The sequence below is a fragment of the Sinocyclocheilus rhinocerous genome, unplaced genomic scaffold (assembly GCF_001515625.1).
Source record: "Sinocyclocheilus rhinocerous isolate Xijiao unplaced genomic scaffold, SAMN03320098_v1.1 scaffold3444, whole genome shotgun sequence".
NCBI lineage: Eukaryota > Metazoa > Chordata > Actinopteri > Cypriniformes > Cyprinidae > Sinocyclocheilus > Sinocyclocheilus rhinocerous.
Genome location: NW_015662918.1, coordinates 46,298 through 63,851, shown reverse-complemented (window position 1 = coordinate 63,851; position 17,554 = coordinate 46,298). Strand labels below are relative to the sequence as shown.

The 17,554-nt window shown below is 37.5% G+C and overlaps 1 protein-coding gene across 1 annotated transcript in view; it reads right to left on the bottom strand.

Moving 5' to 3' along the window:
* Positions 1-2,292: 2,292 nt before the first annotated feature.
* Positions 2,293-17,554, bottom strand: part of hecw2a (HECT, C2 and WW domain containing E3 ubiquitin protein ligase 2a) — a 22,158-nt gene continuing 6,896 nt past the window's right edge. The window contains exons 4-30 of the mRNA XM_016538420.1: positions 17,061-17,155; positions 16,506-16,575; positions 16,196-16,365; positions 15,875-16,017; positions 15,097-15,197; positions 14,275-15,017; positions 13,008-13,323; positions 12,798-12,896; positions 12,457-12,607; positions 11,734-11,837; positions 11,458-11,582; positions 10,515-10,700; positions 10,074-10,208; positions 9,129-9,213; positions 8,956-9,052; positions 8,752-8,835; positions 7,822-7,910; positions 7,405-7,525; positions 6,907-7,020; positions 6,546-6,698; positions 6,373-6,471; positions 6,158-6,287; positions 4,975-5,121; positions 4,781-4,895; positions 4,593-4,678; positions 3,712-3,824; positions 2,293-3,590 (exon numbers count right to left, since the gene is read on the bottom strand). Of these exons, the coding sequence (XP_016393906.1) occupies positions 3,479-3,590; positions 3,712-3,824; positions 4,593-4,678; positions 4,781-4,895; positions 4,975-5,121; positions 6,158-6,287; positions 6,373-6,471; positions 6,546-6,698; positions 6,907-7,020; positions 7,405-7,525; positions 7,822-7,910; positions 8,752-8,835; positions 8,956-9,052; positions 9,129-9,213; positions 10,074-10,208; positions 10,515-10,700; positions 11,458-11,582; positions 11,734-11,837; positions 12,457-12,607; positions 12,798-12,896; positions 13,008-13,323; positions 14,275-15,017; positions 15,097-15,197; positions 15,875-16,017; positions 16,196-16,365; positions 16,506-16,575; positions 17,061-17,155 (3,983 nt within the window). The 3' untranslated portion in view covers positions 2,293-3,478. The remainder of the gene's footprint in view (positions 3,591-3,711; positions 3,825-4,592; positions 4,679-4,780; positions 4,896-4,974; positions 5,122-6,157; positions 6,288-6,372; positions 6,472-6,545; positions 6,699-6,906; positions 7,021-7,404; positions 7,526-7,821; positions 7,911-8,751; positions 8,836-8,955; positions 9,053-9,128; positions 9,214-10,073; positions 10,209-10,514; positions 10,701-11,457; positions 11,583-11,733; positions 11,838-12,456; positions 12,608-12,797; positions 12,897-13,007; positions 13,324-14,274; positions 15,018-15,096; positions 15,198-15,874; positions 16,018-16,195; positions 16,366-16,505; positions 16,576-17,060; positions 17,156-17,554) is intronic.

The following is a 17,554-nucleotide window of genomic DNA, read 5'->3' as shown; positions in this document are numbered from 1 at the left end:
AATTCACCAACTTAATAAAGAACTTTACAGCCATTAGTGAAACAGAACAAATAAAGATAGTATTAGGAGAGGGACAGACAGCAGCACTGGCTGCGAGATACGTGTGGATGTGCCACAGCCTGAGAAACAGCAGGTGAATGTGTGTTGTGTCTGACCTCAGTGTGTTACCTATTTTACCCAGCACTTGGTTGTATTTAACCCAGCATTTTTTAGAGTGTACTGTCCACCACAGTGATCCTTAGTATGTATGTGTGTTTCTATGTAAGTTAAAGACTGTGGTATCAAATGTTCACACGGTCTAATTTGTAACAGTTTAATACTTCTAAGATGTTATAATATTCCATTCTATTAATATGATGTTAATTTAATTATTATTATTGTTATTATATTATAATAATTATTTTTTTTGTATCTTTTTGTACATGTATACTAAGCTTTGGCAATATTGTATCATTTACAGTTATGCCAATAAAGCAATTTTGAATTGAACTGAATTGAATAGATAGATAGATAGATAGATAGATAGATAGATAGATAATCAGTAATTTAATGCTATGGACAATTACGATAAATGGCCGATATAGGCTTAGTACTGTTTCATTAAATTAGTGATAGCTATCTCAATATTAAAATAAGCAAAAAAATTAAATTAAATAGCCTATCCAGTAATACCGATCACGTAATCAACGATATACAATATGGTGCTGATATAATATGCATTCTTAAAATGTGAACCAGTCATAAGGGTCGTTTTTTTTTTTTTTTTTGTAAGGTTTATCATCTGAGATACTGAGGCTGAGATACAACTATTTGAAAATCTGGAATTTGAGGGTATAAAAAAATTTTAATATTGAGAAATTCGCCTTTAAAGTTGTCCAAATTAAGTTAGCAATGCACATAGGTAGGAAGGAAATAGGTAGGTAGGTAGGAAATTTACAAACTATCTTCATGGAACATGGTCTTTACTTAATATCCTAATGATTTTTGGCATAAAAGAAAAATCAATCATTTTTAATTTTCATACAATGTATACCTGTGCAACTTATGACTGGTTTTGTGGTCCAGGGTCACTAATGATTCATAATAAACATACTACTCATGCATTTGGTAATAAGTAATTATTTATGTTTGAGTGTTCAGTTCCTGCTTATCTGTTTTGCACGTTGTAATACTGTCAGATGCTGAGGAACTGGAACTTTGCAGGTCTGAATCTTTGGGTTTTCTTGTCCCTCCAGTTGACAACTGAAGTACTGGACTTTGGAACATGGAAAGACAAACTCAGTGAGTAAGCTGACATGTGCAGTTTGACTGGCCTAGCAGAAAGATAAAATGTAAATCATGGGAAAAGTACCAGTATTTGCCAAACAAATGAAAGCAGTCACAACTCACAAAGACAAACACCAAAAGAGACCAGGCTAGGACTCAAAACTCTGGTACATTCAGTGCAAAATATAATTTAAACACGGGACAAGACTGACATACATATATTACAGCTATATACAAATATGGACACATCATGGAACGCATGCAGTTTCACATTTTCACCAACAGTTTTCAAGTGATGGCTCTTTCATCAGCATCATTTTACACGATCAGTGACCCATAAAGTTTAAATAACAGCGCAGATGAAGTATGAAAAGTATGAAAGTGATTTTATTTATTTATTTTTGTCCCCAATCCCATCCCACCCGATTCAGCAATTTTTCATGCAAATTAAACTAATCTGGACTCCTGTTGTTTCACTAATTCCAGCATGCAATATCAAGTTATGACACAACGCCATCTAAGGGTCAAACTCAGGTACTGCTTCTTTGACCCTGCATGCAGTATTTTATCCAAAGATCAATTACATAGAGACAGGAGCTGTTTCAAGACAAATCCATATCCTAGGATCCGTGCTTTGGCCAGATCAGCATTTGTATGGTGTGAATGTGTGATTTCCTTGTATTGCTGTGTGTGTGTGTGTGTGTGTGTGTGTGTGTGTGAGAGGGCTTGGGAAAGGGACCACAGAAAAAAAACTACATGTCTGTAAACGAGGGGTGCAACTTGTCACCCAAAAATGAGGACCTTTTCATCCTTTATTTTAGTGTTGAGCTTCTATCTGTGGTCCATTAAATGGAAATTCCTGCTCAGAGATTGTTCCATTATTATGCCATATTTCCAAAACACTTCATACCTCTTGTGCAAGGGTATTTTAGTTTGGCTTGCTGCTCCCTACACATGTTAAACAGTTCTTCTCATCTTTTTCTTTGTTTTTTCCCCCTTTCATTTTCCAGAAGAAGCTTGTTCACATTTTACTGGTTTTAACCACTGCAGCCCTGGTTTAAGTTACTCCAGTGGACTGCACACATCACCATGTTATTAACTATACCCAACTATACATTTTAATAAAGACAATTTCAAGGCCACTGTTTGTGTCTGTCTCCACAGTTTAGAGCAATAGGTCTCCTTATGATGGACTCTAAGAACAAATCTACCTTTCCTGATACACAAAAATCTGTTGCACATATTGCACATGGTGATCAGTGTTGATATATTCATAGTTTTTAGTAACATTTGTGGGTTGCATAAAAGGTTGAAGTGGATTTAAAAATGTGTGCATGTAACAAAGTACTAAGTGTTGGTGTTTGTTAGTTAATCAGTGTCGACCAACCAAAGTGAATTACTACATTTACAGTCCCCGGGAACAGTTTGCTGATAAATGTCTTGCTCAAGGGCACAAGAGGTGATAGAGGAAATTTCTAGCTCACGGTTTGAACCTAGGACATTCAGGTTGCTATTCTACAACCACTACATCTGGTGCAAGAATCTCTATAAAAGAGTGTGCATGCTGTTTTGTGTGTTTTCATTCTCTTAAAAGATGGGGGAAAAAGTTGTGTTTTCAGAGCTGCAGCCAAGATCAATATCATTTAGGTCAGATCCCTCAAAACCAAGACCGCCGAAGTGAAACCAAAAAAGTTGGTCTTAACTGACATCAAATCTCCATGACAAAGCACTGCAGCAAAAACGATCACAGGTTTGTTCCTTCAAACCCTACAGATATGAAATAGAGTGACTACATTACTGTAATGAAACATCTTTGGACTTAAAAACGCAGCTCATTCAAGAACAAAAGGCAAAACCCTACAGCGTAGATCAAAATGTACTGGTCCAGACAGAAAAACCAAAACCAAATGATCAAGACTCCAGCTCTGATTTCTGTGAATGTGTAAGTCTGTTTTTGTGTGAGGAATTGAATGCAGTTATCACAGGATTTAGATTCCAAACAGTATAGAGCAGGAGTTGGCACATGCCCAGTGAGTCATTTGATGGCATATATTCCAGTTCCGTAGACTTTGACAAAACAATTATATAAGTGTCCGGTTACCAAGGTCGTAGGGAAGAGTGAGGGATGAGAATGAAGCCTGCATGGTAAGCCAGGTTGTGGAGAACTGGGAAAGAAAAAAAAAATCAGTAGCACTTTTGCTGTGATGGGAGCTCACTCCAGACCAAAGGTGCTGGTCTCCTCCACAGCAGTGAGCATCTTCTCGTAGAGCATGGCGAAGGAGGGGTAGGGAGGGAGATCCAGGCGGTTAAAGCAGGTGTGAGCCCTACACCAACATATAAAGACAATGTGGCATTAGCTGATTGATAATCAGTATGGGTTAACACATAAAAGTTACTGTAATATCCTTGTGTGAGACACTAGACATAAAAAAAGCTCAGAAATACCGTGGGAGGGAGGACACTTTGCCCCATTTCTCCACACAGAATCGACGTGGGCCATTGCTGCCCCGCAGAGAGGCAAAACCCTCATAGGGAATGCTGGAAGTGCCTGTAACAAACTGGAAAAAAGCAAAGTACATGTTGACTTGGCTAATTTCAGTCAGTGAGATTCTTTTCAGTAAGAGTCTCTTATGCTCTCAAGGCTGCATTTATTTAAGTTATATTTCTGGGCTTTTTGTGCCTTTTATTTTGAGAGGACAGTGGAGAGATGACAGGAAAGTATTGAGGTGGAGAGAGGGGAGCGGGATCAGCAAATGACCTTGAGGCGGGATTCGAACTCGGGTCGCTGTGAGCGCAGTTGCTCTATATGTCGACGCACTAGCCACGAGGCTATCAGCGCTGACGGCTGCATTTATTTAGTTAAAAAAAAATACAGTAAAAAAAGTAATATTGTGAAATATTAGTACAATTTAAGATAACTGTTTTCTATTTTAACATATTTTAAAATGTCATTTATTCCTGTGATAGCAAAGCTGAATTTTCAGCAGCCATTACTCCAGTCTTAAGTGTCACAATGTCCTTTAGAAATCATTCTAATATGTTGAGCTCAAGAAAAACATTCTTAAGATTATCAATGTTGAAAACAATTTCTGCTTAATATTTTTGTGGAAACGATGACAATTTTTTTGCAGGATTGTTTGCTTAGTAGAAATTTAAAAAGAACAGCATTCATCTTTTAAAACATTATAAATGCCATTACTGTCACTTTTGGTAAATTGAATGCATCTTTGCTAATCAAAAGTATTGATTTATTAAAAAAAATAAAAAATTCAAACTTTTGAATGGTAGTATATCAAACCCATTCTGTTTGTGAGATCTGGGTGTACCTGAAGGAGTCGTAGTCTCTGTTCGTTGTTGAAACGCTCCACTGCAGCCCAGAACCATCGAATCACTATGTGGTTATCATGGTAACCTTCAAAGAGAGAGATAAAGTCACATTATGATATCCAGCTGTAATATATACATTATAATATCCTGGTGTAAAACAACACCTGAATCTCTTCCAGCAAAATACCTCCTCTGTATTCTGTATTGCTTCTCCAATCGGCTAGGTCAATCTCCGCTGTCCCAGCAATGACCAGCTCCAGCTCTCGGGCATCAAACACGGAGACGAGACGGACGTCCACCACCTGTGCAGCCACATGGTCTCAGATCAACCAGAGTTAAATCATGAGTCATTAATATTCACAGACTCAGATGACAACATACCTCATAGAATCCTCTCACGAGACTCTCTGTCTGCTGGGCCACACCTCTCTCAATCCGCCACTTCACCATGCGTTCAATGTACTCTTTCTTGTTCTTGTCTGACACAGGGATGCCAGACCCACCAGGCTTCAGCTCACGCTCTGTAATCTGACATAAAGAAGCCTCCAGTTCACTCTCATATTATATCATTTCACAATAACCTTGGCTAACTAAAATAGATTTAACATTTCTAAAGAAACTTGTACTGGCCAGTACAAAATTTGCAGATATAATCTTGTTCTTATAACTTTTCAAGTGCTAATTCCATTGTTAAAGTGTTTTCATTGGTTCTTAGAGTGTTGCTAGGGTGGTTACTAGGGTGTTGCTAATGTGGTTTTAGGCTGTTGTCTGAGTTGTGGCTGGATGTTTGCATATTTGCTTGTTTATTTGCATATTTGCGGGAATTGTTTATTGTTTTTTTACTAACTGCCTGGTGAAAACTACAATCATATTACTAAAAAAGCAAATAATTTCACTTAGAAAAGTAATATATAGAAAAACAGAAAAAATATGAAAAGTATGTTTTAATGGGTTTTGTTTTTGCCGTTTTGCCTTTATTATGATAGGACAGTGTGGAGTAGATAGGAAGTGAAGTGGGGGGGAGGGGCTGGGTTTCGAAATCGGGACGCCCATAACGCAACGGCATTATATGTTGGCGCACTGCCCACTAGGCTATCAGCGCCAACTTGTTTTAATGTTTTACGGTAACTGAAATAAAGCTGAAACAAAATGAAATATAAATATTGGATGAAAAACGTAAAACTCAAAAATTGAAACAAAAAAATTAATTAATGCTAAATAGACAATAAAATGACAAAAGCACATAAAATTACTTTGAATACTACTTTGAATTTAAAACGAAAATTGAAAATATAAAAAAAATATTAATATTAATTATTAAACAATAATAATTCAGAATATGAATACTACTATTCATAATAATACATACTAACGGTCTATAAATAATACTAAAATAACACTTTCGCAGATATGTTACTCTTGTGGGAGTTTAGGGCTTTTCTAGATGTAAATGTCAAATATTTACCATCAAATATTGAGAGAGCCGCTAAATCCCAGATTAGTCCTCTAAATATACTGACGCTATCAGCCAAAACACAAACACACACCCATAAGCCGTTAGTACCTGTCCAAACACCTCCTCATTGACAGTAAAGGTGAGGTCTAGCATATCCTCAATCTCATTGTCCTTCATCCACTGGAGACTCTGATGGAACTCCTCATCCAAAAACTCTAGATCACTCAAATCACATGGACTGCAGAGAGATATAAATTACATATTAAGTGACAGAATTAAACAGATGTTACATCCTCAAGTGCTTAAAACAAGTGAAGACTCACATGCGAAGAAGGCCTTTGTAGAAGGGTCGGGTGAAGAATGCATCCAACAGGTACTGATGAATTAGAGCAAGCCCCAGGATGCGTCCGCTGAACCGGAACCTAAAGAAGACAAGATTATTATACCCTTTGGACATTTGCTGTAAATTCAATTCATCCATCCATTGATCGATTACCATTCATGATGGTTGTCCACAAAGGCTGACATGGGGCTGATCTGCACAGTGTAAGTGTCATTAGCTGAGTATTCAAACAGTCCATAGTATGGGTTAAAGAGCTCACGGGAGACCAGGAAGAAGAACTCTCTGGATGGACCACTATAGTCCAGCCTGAAGAAAAACAGATGGCTATATATAATGCACTGACAATTTCCAATCAATGCACAAATATATGTAATAATACTGTAATGTGGTTTAGGTTACAAAATGTAAAATGAACTAAAGGGGCATCTTCATTTAAATTACAGCTACAATTTGTATGAGATAAACACCTGTTGTAACGTAGAAACGTCACTTAAATGATCTCAATAATACCAACCCTTCTTCTCCAACAAAGCTGACGTAAAGCCTGCTTCTCTGGAGGTCTTTGCGAGAATAACACATGATCTGATTGAAAGCGTCCTCCAGCAGGTGGGCTCTTCTAATTATTAACCTGGAAAGGTAAGTAAAACCACATTAGGACACAATAAACCAGATAATCCAGAGAAGGACAGATTAATTTAAGCATATCAAAGTGGCTCCATATTTGGTGCTGACAGTTTACCTTGATGCACCATATTGTTAGGTCTAAAGATCTAGAACAAAGTCTAGTTGTAGAAACAACCAAGTTATTTAATGTTTACAATGCTAATTTCTTGGTAGAAAAAATGGAAATTAAAGTTGACAAAATGGACATTTATCAATATATTTGACTTATTTCAACTATTAGACTCCATTAGACAGAATTTCAGTTCTTTCAACAAACCACCGAACTGGTGGACATCAGATGCTTGTTGTTGATGGAGAATTATCGAATGTTTTTGAAGATGGAACTCACTTCACTTTTCCCGGCCCCTGCCCGTAGCCCTTGGTTTCCATTTTGCGGTAAAAGCTTCTTAGTTTGGCCTCAAAATCCCGCTTGTAGGGTGCAGGGGCTCGAGCATTGGCTCGTGGAGTTCCTGTGAGCAAGAGAAGATGTGAATAGCTGGAATGAAAAGTGGGTTGAAACCTACCTTGGCAAATCCATCCACAATGCAAGGCTCTTCTAACAATTAAAAGCAAATATATCACAATCAGAATAACTGTTTTAAACACATGCATGATCAGGTAAACATACAGATTAGTCCACAGGGTCTTCCACTTTCGTTATTTAGTTTCATTATTTAGTCTTGTAATGGAGGATAAAAGGCAGGAAAAAGGGAGGAAACAGGGAACTATTTGTTAAAATGTGAGTCCGGGTCATGTGACGTCTCACCAGGGGAGCTCTGTGGGGAGGCATGACAGTAGCTGGAGAGCAGTAAGGCATTGGGCGGCACATAAGACATCACTTCCTCTTCAAACAGGCTGCAAGGAGAGAGGGCCAGGTAACAGGTGTGTATTCTAACCTGAGCTAGGTGTACAAAGTCAGGCCATCATAAAATATGTACACAGCTTTTTCTTTTTTTTACATACTATATACACTACCATTCAACATTTTGGGTTGATTTAAGTTTTAAAGATTTTTTAATGTTTTTTTTTTTTCTTTTTGTTGTTGTTGTTTTGTATTTGTTTTTTGAAAGAAATCTCTTAGGCTCATCAAGCCTGCATTTATTTGATCAAAAATGCAATACCAACAGTAATATTGTGAAATATTATTACAATTTATAATAACTATTTACAATTTTAATATATTTCAAAAATATAATTTATTCCTGTTATGGCAAATCTGAATTTTCAGCATCATTACTCCAGTCTTCAGTGTCACATGATCCTTCAGAAATCATTCAAATATGCTGATTTGCTACTCATGGAACATTTTTTTATTATTATCATGGTTTATTAGCAAAGTAGTTGTGCTGCTTAAAATTTTGTGGAAACTGTTATACATTTTATCAGGATTCTTTGATGAAAAGAATGTTTAAAAACAGCATTTGTTTAAAATAGAAATCATAATTACTTATATTTACTATAAACTAAAATTTCAGTGTTTTTATAATCATATTTACTGTTTCTTTTGATCAATTTAATGCGTCCTTGTTGAGTAAATGTATTTACTTCAAAAAAATCTTATACTGACCCCAAACATTTGAACGGTAGTGTCCAGTACATACACAGTCAACTAATGCATGCGTATCTCAAGCAAAGGGAAACAGGCAGGCATATGATTAGCTGTAATTAATATGATGCACATGACGTGCACACTAACCTGAGCAACATAACTAGGTCTGCATCACTGGACAGACGGGCCAACCCAGTTGGCCCCTCATTGCGGATGAACTGAACCTTCTCTCTAAACCAAAAAAAACCATGAAACATTTTAGCATTTAGCACAATCTCTTAAATGTACAGTACGAAATCCTGCACTCTGTCGACATCTGTTGTTAAAACACAAAACTGTAAGAAAATGTACCTAAGGGAGTGGTTTCTCACGAGCTCCGGCTGTCTTTCTTGCAGAATCTCAAAAATGTTGGGTTGTCTCAGAAAGGCGACAATCTTCTCATTATAAGCTGTAAAAACACAGATGTGTAATGTGTTATGACATGTCAGTGTGCACACATTGTAAACATGTGATTGCACACTCACCGACAGGCACCAAGTCCTGATACTGACTGTTTCTTGATGACCGGCCCTGGACAGGAGGACTCGGAGAGCGAGAGTCATCTGCTACCTGAAACATGAGAGGAGGCTTCACGATTTCAGTGTATATTCCTAATGACCAGTGTTGGGGAAAGTTACTTTTAAAAGTAATGCATTACAATGTTGAGTTACTCTCTAAAAAAGTAACTAATTATGTTACTTAGAGTTACTTTTTAAATCTGGGCAGGGTTTTCTTGCTTGTTTTTAATATAAAAAAAAGTTATTTTACAAATGTAAAAGCCCTTTTCACAACAAAAGTGAAATAAATACGCCTCAGGCTGAAGGAAATGTACATTCGTGTCTGTACAGTAGAGGGCGCAGCTCAAACAAATTGCATGAAGAATATGATGCAGGAGAAGAAAGTTCAACACTATTCAGCAATAACTAAAATGAAACACAAATGTGTCATTTTTGCTTATTATGGCTGAATTGGATCATCGAAGGTCAGTAGCAAAGATCATGGTTAATAAAATGGGATTAAATGCATATTTGTCTTATTTAATATATTTAATTATTGCAGGTTTGTATAATATTCTGAGTTTGCTTTTGACTGTTTTTATTTATTTTGAGGAATACTGAATCTGTTTTTGTACAGGTAAGATGAGTAAATACATGTTCATATTTAGTCTAGAACTACAGTAAACATCATGTTCACACAGAGCACACAACGCCTCTGCACTTACTCCCGATTTCTCTCAACATGGCAACATGAGAGCTGTCAGTCAAGACATGGCAAACCAAGTAATTGGCATTGCAGTTAGTTATTTCAAAAAGTAACTTTTTTTTAAACTTTTTTTGTTTAGCACTTTATTTAACTCTACCATTCAAAAACTTATGGCAGTGAATGTGTATTACTGAAATCTGTACTGTATATAGAACTAGAGTTCTCACCTCTCCTGCACTGTGGCTGCGCTGGCGGGTCAGGTGCTGTCGGTGAGCCAGCAAGCCGCTGGACCGGGAGTTCTGTAAGGGCAGCCGTGGGTCAATAAATGTTGTGGCACGACAGTTATGATCCACAAAGAAGGGCTGTGATACATAAACACATAGACAGAGAGTGTGAGCAAAGAAGCGTCTGTGAAACATCAGCAGAAGTATACAGAACGGACAGGCCGATTAGAATAAATAAGACAAGCATCTGTTCATTGTTCCTGTCAGAGACACTAATTAAGGCATTAGGAAGCCCACCAGATGGGCCTACATGAACATCCTAAACTCAGCTTTCAGTTTCTGTCTGTACAGTTTGTCCCATCAGACTACTCATATGCAGGTCTAGAGGCCCCTAAGAAAGAACAGGTGCACAGTTCCCAAGGGAGAAAAAATACAAATACACACCTTCTCAGTGTGGTCGTGTTTCATCTCCCAGCCCCGTGGCAGCTCCAGCTGCTTGTTGGAGAACAGATTGAGGAAGTTGACAAGGTCCCGGTTGTGCTGGTACCGTTCGAAGTGTTGGACGTCCCGTCGAACTTTACTGATCATGTGCTTCAGACACGTATTACTTGTGAACATGCGATAGGCACTCTAAAGGGAAATGAAGAAAACAAATCAGAAAATTATTGTCCGGCTCTTTTAATACTTGATTCTGATTGGCCAGTCGAATCACTGAGCAATTAAATATTTTGTTATAATGGCCTGACATGGATAGTTGGCAATATGCCACTGCTACAAGTCTCATTTTATTCTACATTTTCTCTTATATCAGCACAAGTTAAACAGCAAATTAGCACCATTTTGCAACAACAGTTAGTTACCGAATGCAGGAAAAATGACCTGAGAGGAATTGAATATGAAATGTAAGCATGAAATCTTTGTTAGATGGCTAGAAGCTCAGGAGTCCCCATTTAAAGCAATAAGACAAAAACAGAGCTCAGAAAAACAATGTAAGAGACACAAAGACCTGAATGAGACAGAATTTAAAATAGAGGAAAACATTTTACAATGTAGCTAAAGATGTTAGCTAAAATGTATATAATATAATATAATATAAAATAATATAATATAATATAATATAATATAATATAAATTATTTGTACGGTTTAATTTATTTATTTATTTATTGTTTGTATATGGCATGCAGAAAAAAAAGATATTGTGGCCACAAATTAAGAATTTGTTCCCACAACTTGTTAATTTGTGGCATGTTCTCTTGTTTTTCCCTCACGTGTTATGTGTGGTGCTCTGTAGCTTTGTAATAATGCTGGCTATACATTATCAATGACTTAGTTTAAGGTGTGTGTGTAAAGCACTGATATCTGTGTCTCTGTGTGCTTTAGCTCACAGTATTAGAATGCAGAACAGAGAAGAAGTCTGGACTGGAGAGGAACTTTGCACCAGGAGACTGAAGCAGCAAAGCCAGACGAGAACGTGAGTTGGCTTGACCCATAAAGCCGTCCCTTCGGTATTCTACACGAGAACAGACACATCAACAAGCACAGACTGAACAAAATCCACTTATTCTACCCAGACTATGGCATTTTACATTTATCTCAGCATAGTGATCATTTACTTTCCTAAACACCATCATCTGGAGTTCTCACTTTGATTGACAGCTTACCACCGATGGAGTGGGGCAGCAGTTCTGTCTCTTCAGAAGGAGGATCATCCACTCTTTGTTCCTCAGACCTTTCACTGGTCATTGTTCTACGAATACTCTGATACCTGCCAGAGAGACAATGCAGAAATCACACTTTCAGAAAAGTATTACATTACTTTGCACAATCAAACTCCAAGTATCATTTTTTCATTCCATTCATCTTGTCACAATAATTTCTTTTCAGGGTTTCATTTTCTTTTAAGTGGACAAACGGGTCAATGAATTTATCGCTTCTGGTTATAACAATTAAACTTCCATTTTCAGTTTAATGGCTTAAAATTTTTGCAGTGTGCAAGTATTTTTTACAATCAAATTCAAGTCTTAACAGTTAACAAACTTGAATTTGATGTGAAATCCATGCTGGGAATTCTATCGCTTCACATGACCCTCTCATGAAATATCAGGATTCCTATTGAAATTTTTGCATTTTGCTCACTGAATTTTGCATACAAAGGTGAATGTGACCACACCTTTGCTGCACAGCTAGCAATTTTTGGTTTCAAGAACTTCATAAGAAGATTAATGTATGGTAAGCCTTTAAAGAATGTTCTTAGAATGTTTTAAATTGATTCACAAAAACATTAGGAGAATATTCTGTTTGCTGGGTGTCCTCTCAGCATTAAGTTAGATTTTCAGCTTTGTAATATTATATGACATGTGAAAAATATAAGTTAATTATCTAACCTGCGGTTGAGTTGCTCCATCTGCAGTATGGAGCTGGAGCGGGTCAGACCCTGAGGAGCAGGTGGGCCAGTGGGTCTCTGCCATGTGGTGGTGCGGTTCACATGATCCACAAAGAAGATACGGCCATGACTGTCAATACGAGCCTCCCAGTCTGAGGAAAGAACGGTGGGAAATGAGAATGGAGAGTAGAGTGTGATGGTACCTGATTAAGTTGTCAAGCCGAAATGGCATTCAGTAATTTGGATTACAAACAAACAAATAACACATAAGCAACGTATTTACACACACATAAAAGACACGGAACCACATGCAGACATACAGAAACACATACACACACTCACTGGGAGGTAAGGGCTCGTCCACACGCTGGTATCGGTGGATGTCTTGTCTTACAGACGGCAGAGAACGAACACGCTGATCTCCGTTGATCTGAGGGACACCTGCAATATTTTAAATACGGCATCAGGATGTATTCTAAACTCATATTTGATTCCTTTTCCATCTTAAAATGAATTGTCAAGCGAAGGGCAGCTCAATGATTCAGAGAATACCTAATTCTGATTCTGTCTCAGTAATGAAGGTCTCGGAGTCCACAGATTCTCCATCTACTGATGGCAGTAACTCTTCTTCTTCATCCTCCTGTGACACACCGGCTGTCGCCTCCAGGCTCCATCTTCTGGACATTGTGTCCTCAGTCACATCTTCACATTCCTCTTCCTCGTTGGCTGATGGTTCTGGTTTTGGGGCGTCCCTCTCTAGCTCATTGTTTGGAACGGTTTCATCAGCAACCTCATAAATTGTGGGTGGGTCATCTGAAAGATCATCTCCCCCTGGGTCAATGGCTGCCTCTGCCCCCTGTTCTGCCTCCTATAAAGATCAAGTTCATAGAGAACGATTACCTTCCCCTCTCTTTGTATTTATTGGCATCAAACATTTCAGGTCGAGTGCAAGGGTCAGAAGATCCAACACTTGGGTCAATCATGTGACATTTATTATTTTGCTCTACCTATTAATTCAATCAAAAGTACATTAAAATGCTGTTCATACATTTCTGTATCTATTCATAATATAATTTTTAATTTATTAATTTTGTTATTTTAGGCCATACATTTAAAAAATGAAAGGGTGATTAAACTGTCATTGTATCATACTGAAGAATAAATATTCATTAAAAGAATGAAATTCTTGAAAAGCAAACTTTATTAAGAAATTTGGCATAATCTTTTATTATTATTTCTTCAAAGTCATGTGGTGCAACCAATATGCAGATAATTTGATCTTTTTATGACAAAGCAAGTGGAACATCTCCTAAGTAAAATGTTCTGGAGAACTTGGCACATGTGATATTTTAGTATTATTTATACACTATTATAGTAGTTATTAATATTTTAAATTAGCTTTTTCATATATATATGTTTAGTTTTCATTTTAATTTTGTTTAGGTTTTTAGTAATTTTGTTATGTAGTGATTTTTATTAGTTTTTATTTTCTATGTTTATATTTATAATTGATTTAGATTTTAGTTTGAGTAATTTAAGTACTTAAACTTACTTTTATTTCCAAAACATTTCTAATTTTGTGGAATTTTTTTAAAGTATACGTTTTCATATATTATTTATAATTAATTTTTAAATGTTTTAATTTTTTTTTTTTTATGATTTGTATTAGTTTTATAGTTTTTATTAGTTAACAATTACAATACTGTTTTAAACTAGATTTGTAAAAGGACTGGACACTTTTAAAAGATCGTGGACACTCTTAAATGTCATTGACCCACTTAAATTAATTAAGTCTTCTTTCAGTAAACCTGCAACTGACCTGAGAAGCAGACACAAGGCCCGGGCAGCAGTCAGATGCCATTGAAGAGATATCAACTTCAGTTGCCAGCTCCTCACTGGGCGCCAGCCCCTCTTCCTCCTCCTCTACCTCTTGCCTCTCTATGAGACTGGCTGTTTCCACCTCAGGGGCCACTGAACTCGGCACGACTTCTGGCTCAGGAGCCACCTCTGCGCCTATATTCAGAGTCTCTATTTCAGACTCCAGGCCAGCCTCTTCTGGAGGTTCCTCTACAGTTCTTTCAAACACAGGTTCTGTAATTGGTGGTTTTGGGGTGGTGTTTTGAGTCCTTGAAGCACCATTAAATGTAGGCAGCGTAGCCTCTGTAGCAGTGGACCTTTCCTCATCTTCATCTGAGTCAATATGTAACATAGCGCTGAGGCGCGTATGTGTGGGAAAGCTGGATCGTAGTTTGGGAGAAGCTGCCCCAAAAGGCCTGTCTCCCGGGCCCTTAGGTGCATCAATGGCATCAAGCTGCTCACTGAAAGAAACCTGGAGCGGGTCAGGTGAAGAAGGGGTTTCATCGTCCAGGGTGGTACCATACATCTCTGTGTCTGGGGAGCGAATGCTGCTCCCTTCCCCATTTCTATGGGAACCCAGGGAGCCGGTGGGGGAAGGGCCTGCTGATGGGACAGGGAGAGGATGGGGCAGCTCTTCATCATCTGAAGGGGTTCCAGGAGCTCCATTGAGGGCTGCTGCCCCCAGAATCGTCTCAGGAGAAATGTCTATGAGAAGTGGGTAAAATGATCTCAAAACCATTGAAAATTAACAGCTTAGTCAGCATAAATGTGCATGTGATCTTACCATCTTGGCCCATGGATGTAACATCCACTTTAAAGTGCATTTGACCGCTCACATGATCAGTGGGCAAACGACGACATAGAGAGAAGCTCAGTGATTGGTTCCTGAAGCCATATAAACACACAAATTTATTTACACACATTGAGTACTGTTGTAAATTTTGGAGTTGGTAAGATTTTTTTAATGTTCTTGAAAAAAAAGTCTCTTATGCTCACCAAGGCTGCATTTATTTAATCAAATACATTTAAACAATAATATTGTGAAATATAATTTCAGTTTAAAATGTTGAAAAGAGTGGTGCTGAATATTTATGTGTAAAACTTGATACATGTTTTAACTTTTTTTTTTCTCGAGCTTCTTTGATGAATAGACAGTTCAAAAGAACAGCATGTATTCAAAACAGAAATATTTCTTAACATTATACAAATGTCTTAATTCAATGCATCCTTGCTGAATAAAAATTCAGCGCTGCCATCACAGAAATAAATTACATTTTAAAATATATTAAAATAGAAAACAGCCATTTTAAATTGTAATAATTTCACAATATTACTGTTTTATTGCATTTTTATCAAATAAATGTAGTCTTAGTGAGCATAAGAGATTTCTTTCAAAAACATTTTAAACAATCTTCTCAACCCCAAACTTCTGTACAGTAGTGTATTACTGATCAGTTATATTGTGACTAAAAGCAGTGTTTATGTTCAGAAACATGTTTGTTTACATAAATGACACATTATAGTGTGGTGATGATCAGATGAGATGCTGCCATGATGCTCACCCTGATGCGTGTCTCTCCAGCAGCATCTGCACCGGAATGTTCAGTTGACCCAGAAAGCGCTTAATAATTGGTCGACTTTTAGCAAACTTGTCTTTAACCTCAACCACTAAGACGTCTGTCATAAGAGCCACAAAAGTGTGTTTCTAGATGGAAAAACAAAGAGAAAATCGAAAAAAATAAAATAAAAAAAACCCTCATCTTGGTTTGAACTGTTTCAGCACTTGTTTATTTGCCAGTGAATGTGTCTGTATTTTCATGCCCTGCATTAGAGAGTTTGTTTCTCTTTGTGTGTGTGTGTGTGTGTGTGTGTGTGTGTGTCACCTCTCCATGCCACACAGGATTAGTAGTGTTAGTTGTAATGCCAGATCGTCTCTCTTGGCCATGATGAGAAAATGTCGGAAAGCAACTTCTCTTGCCAGGATGAATGCTCATCTTCAAATAAGGGTCTGGATTAAAAAACATCCCCTTCTTCAGCCCCACAGCCCGGATATCTAAAACAAACAACAGTCCAATTAGCAATAAAAACAGCTTGAATAAATCTGCCAATAGGATAACAGCATTATAAGCTATTTGAAGAGTATAAATCATCATTTGATCATTGCCTTCTGTCTCTTACACACAGAAAACGTACCTGATAGAGTAAAGCTGACCAATTTTCGGCTGCTGTCTGAAGCTTGCTGTCCTTCACCTTGACCGTCGACCTAGAAGATAGGCTGATATGAGAGGCAACATACACCTGGCCTTCTTATGTAATAAACACAGACTTACAATGATAAATAATAAGTATTTTAAGCAGGGAACAAGCTCCCATATCTATATGACTGAGTTCCCTATATCCATCCAGTGACATGATAAATGGCCTGCACTTATGGGAACTGAGAAATGTCCGACCTTCAAACACATGTGAGGATGCAGTCAAACAGCCATTTAGCACTTAGCACCTCATGTACTGTATAACCTTTACCAATCATAGTCTGGCCTGTAGCGAACAAGACAGCTACAGTAGCTACAGAACAGTATTTTTAAATCTTACTGACCCCAAACTTTTGAACTTTGAGTGAAACTCATGCTGTTTTCAGCACACAAAAATAGCTCATAAAAACACACTTTATAGTGTTTTTGTGAGCTATAATGATATCAAAAGAATAATGTCTGCATACACACACACACACACACTCACACTGACCGAGGCTCTGGGGTTCTTGACTGTGATGCAGGGAGTTGTGGCTCTCAGCGCACCGCTTACGCCATGATAGTACTTAAAACAGATCCTTGTCTCAGCTAGAAGAGATAACCAGAAAAGTGCCAGCATAATAAATCTGCCCATCATATTTGTAGAGTCAGCATGATATTTTGTACCAAAAAGAACATTACACTTCTTTTTTTTAACTTTAAAGGGATAGTTCACCCAAAAATGAAAATGTGGTGTTTATCTGCTTACCCCCAGGGCATCCAAGATGTAGGTGACTTTGTTTCTTCAGTAGAACACAAACTAGGATTTTTAACTCAAACCGTTGCAGTCTGTCAGTCTTATAATGGAGGTGAATGGGAATCACGGGTTTGAGAGTAAAAAAAACATACACAAACAAAACCAAATTAAACCCTGCGGCTCGTGACGACACATTGATGTCCTAAGACACGAAACGATCGGTTTGTGCCAGAAACCGAACAGTATTTATA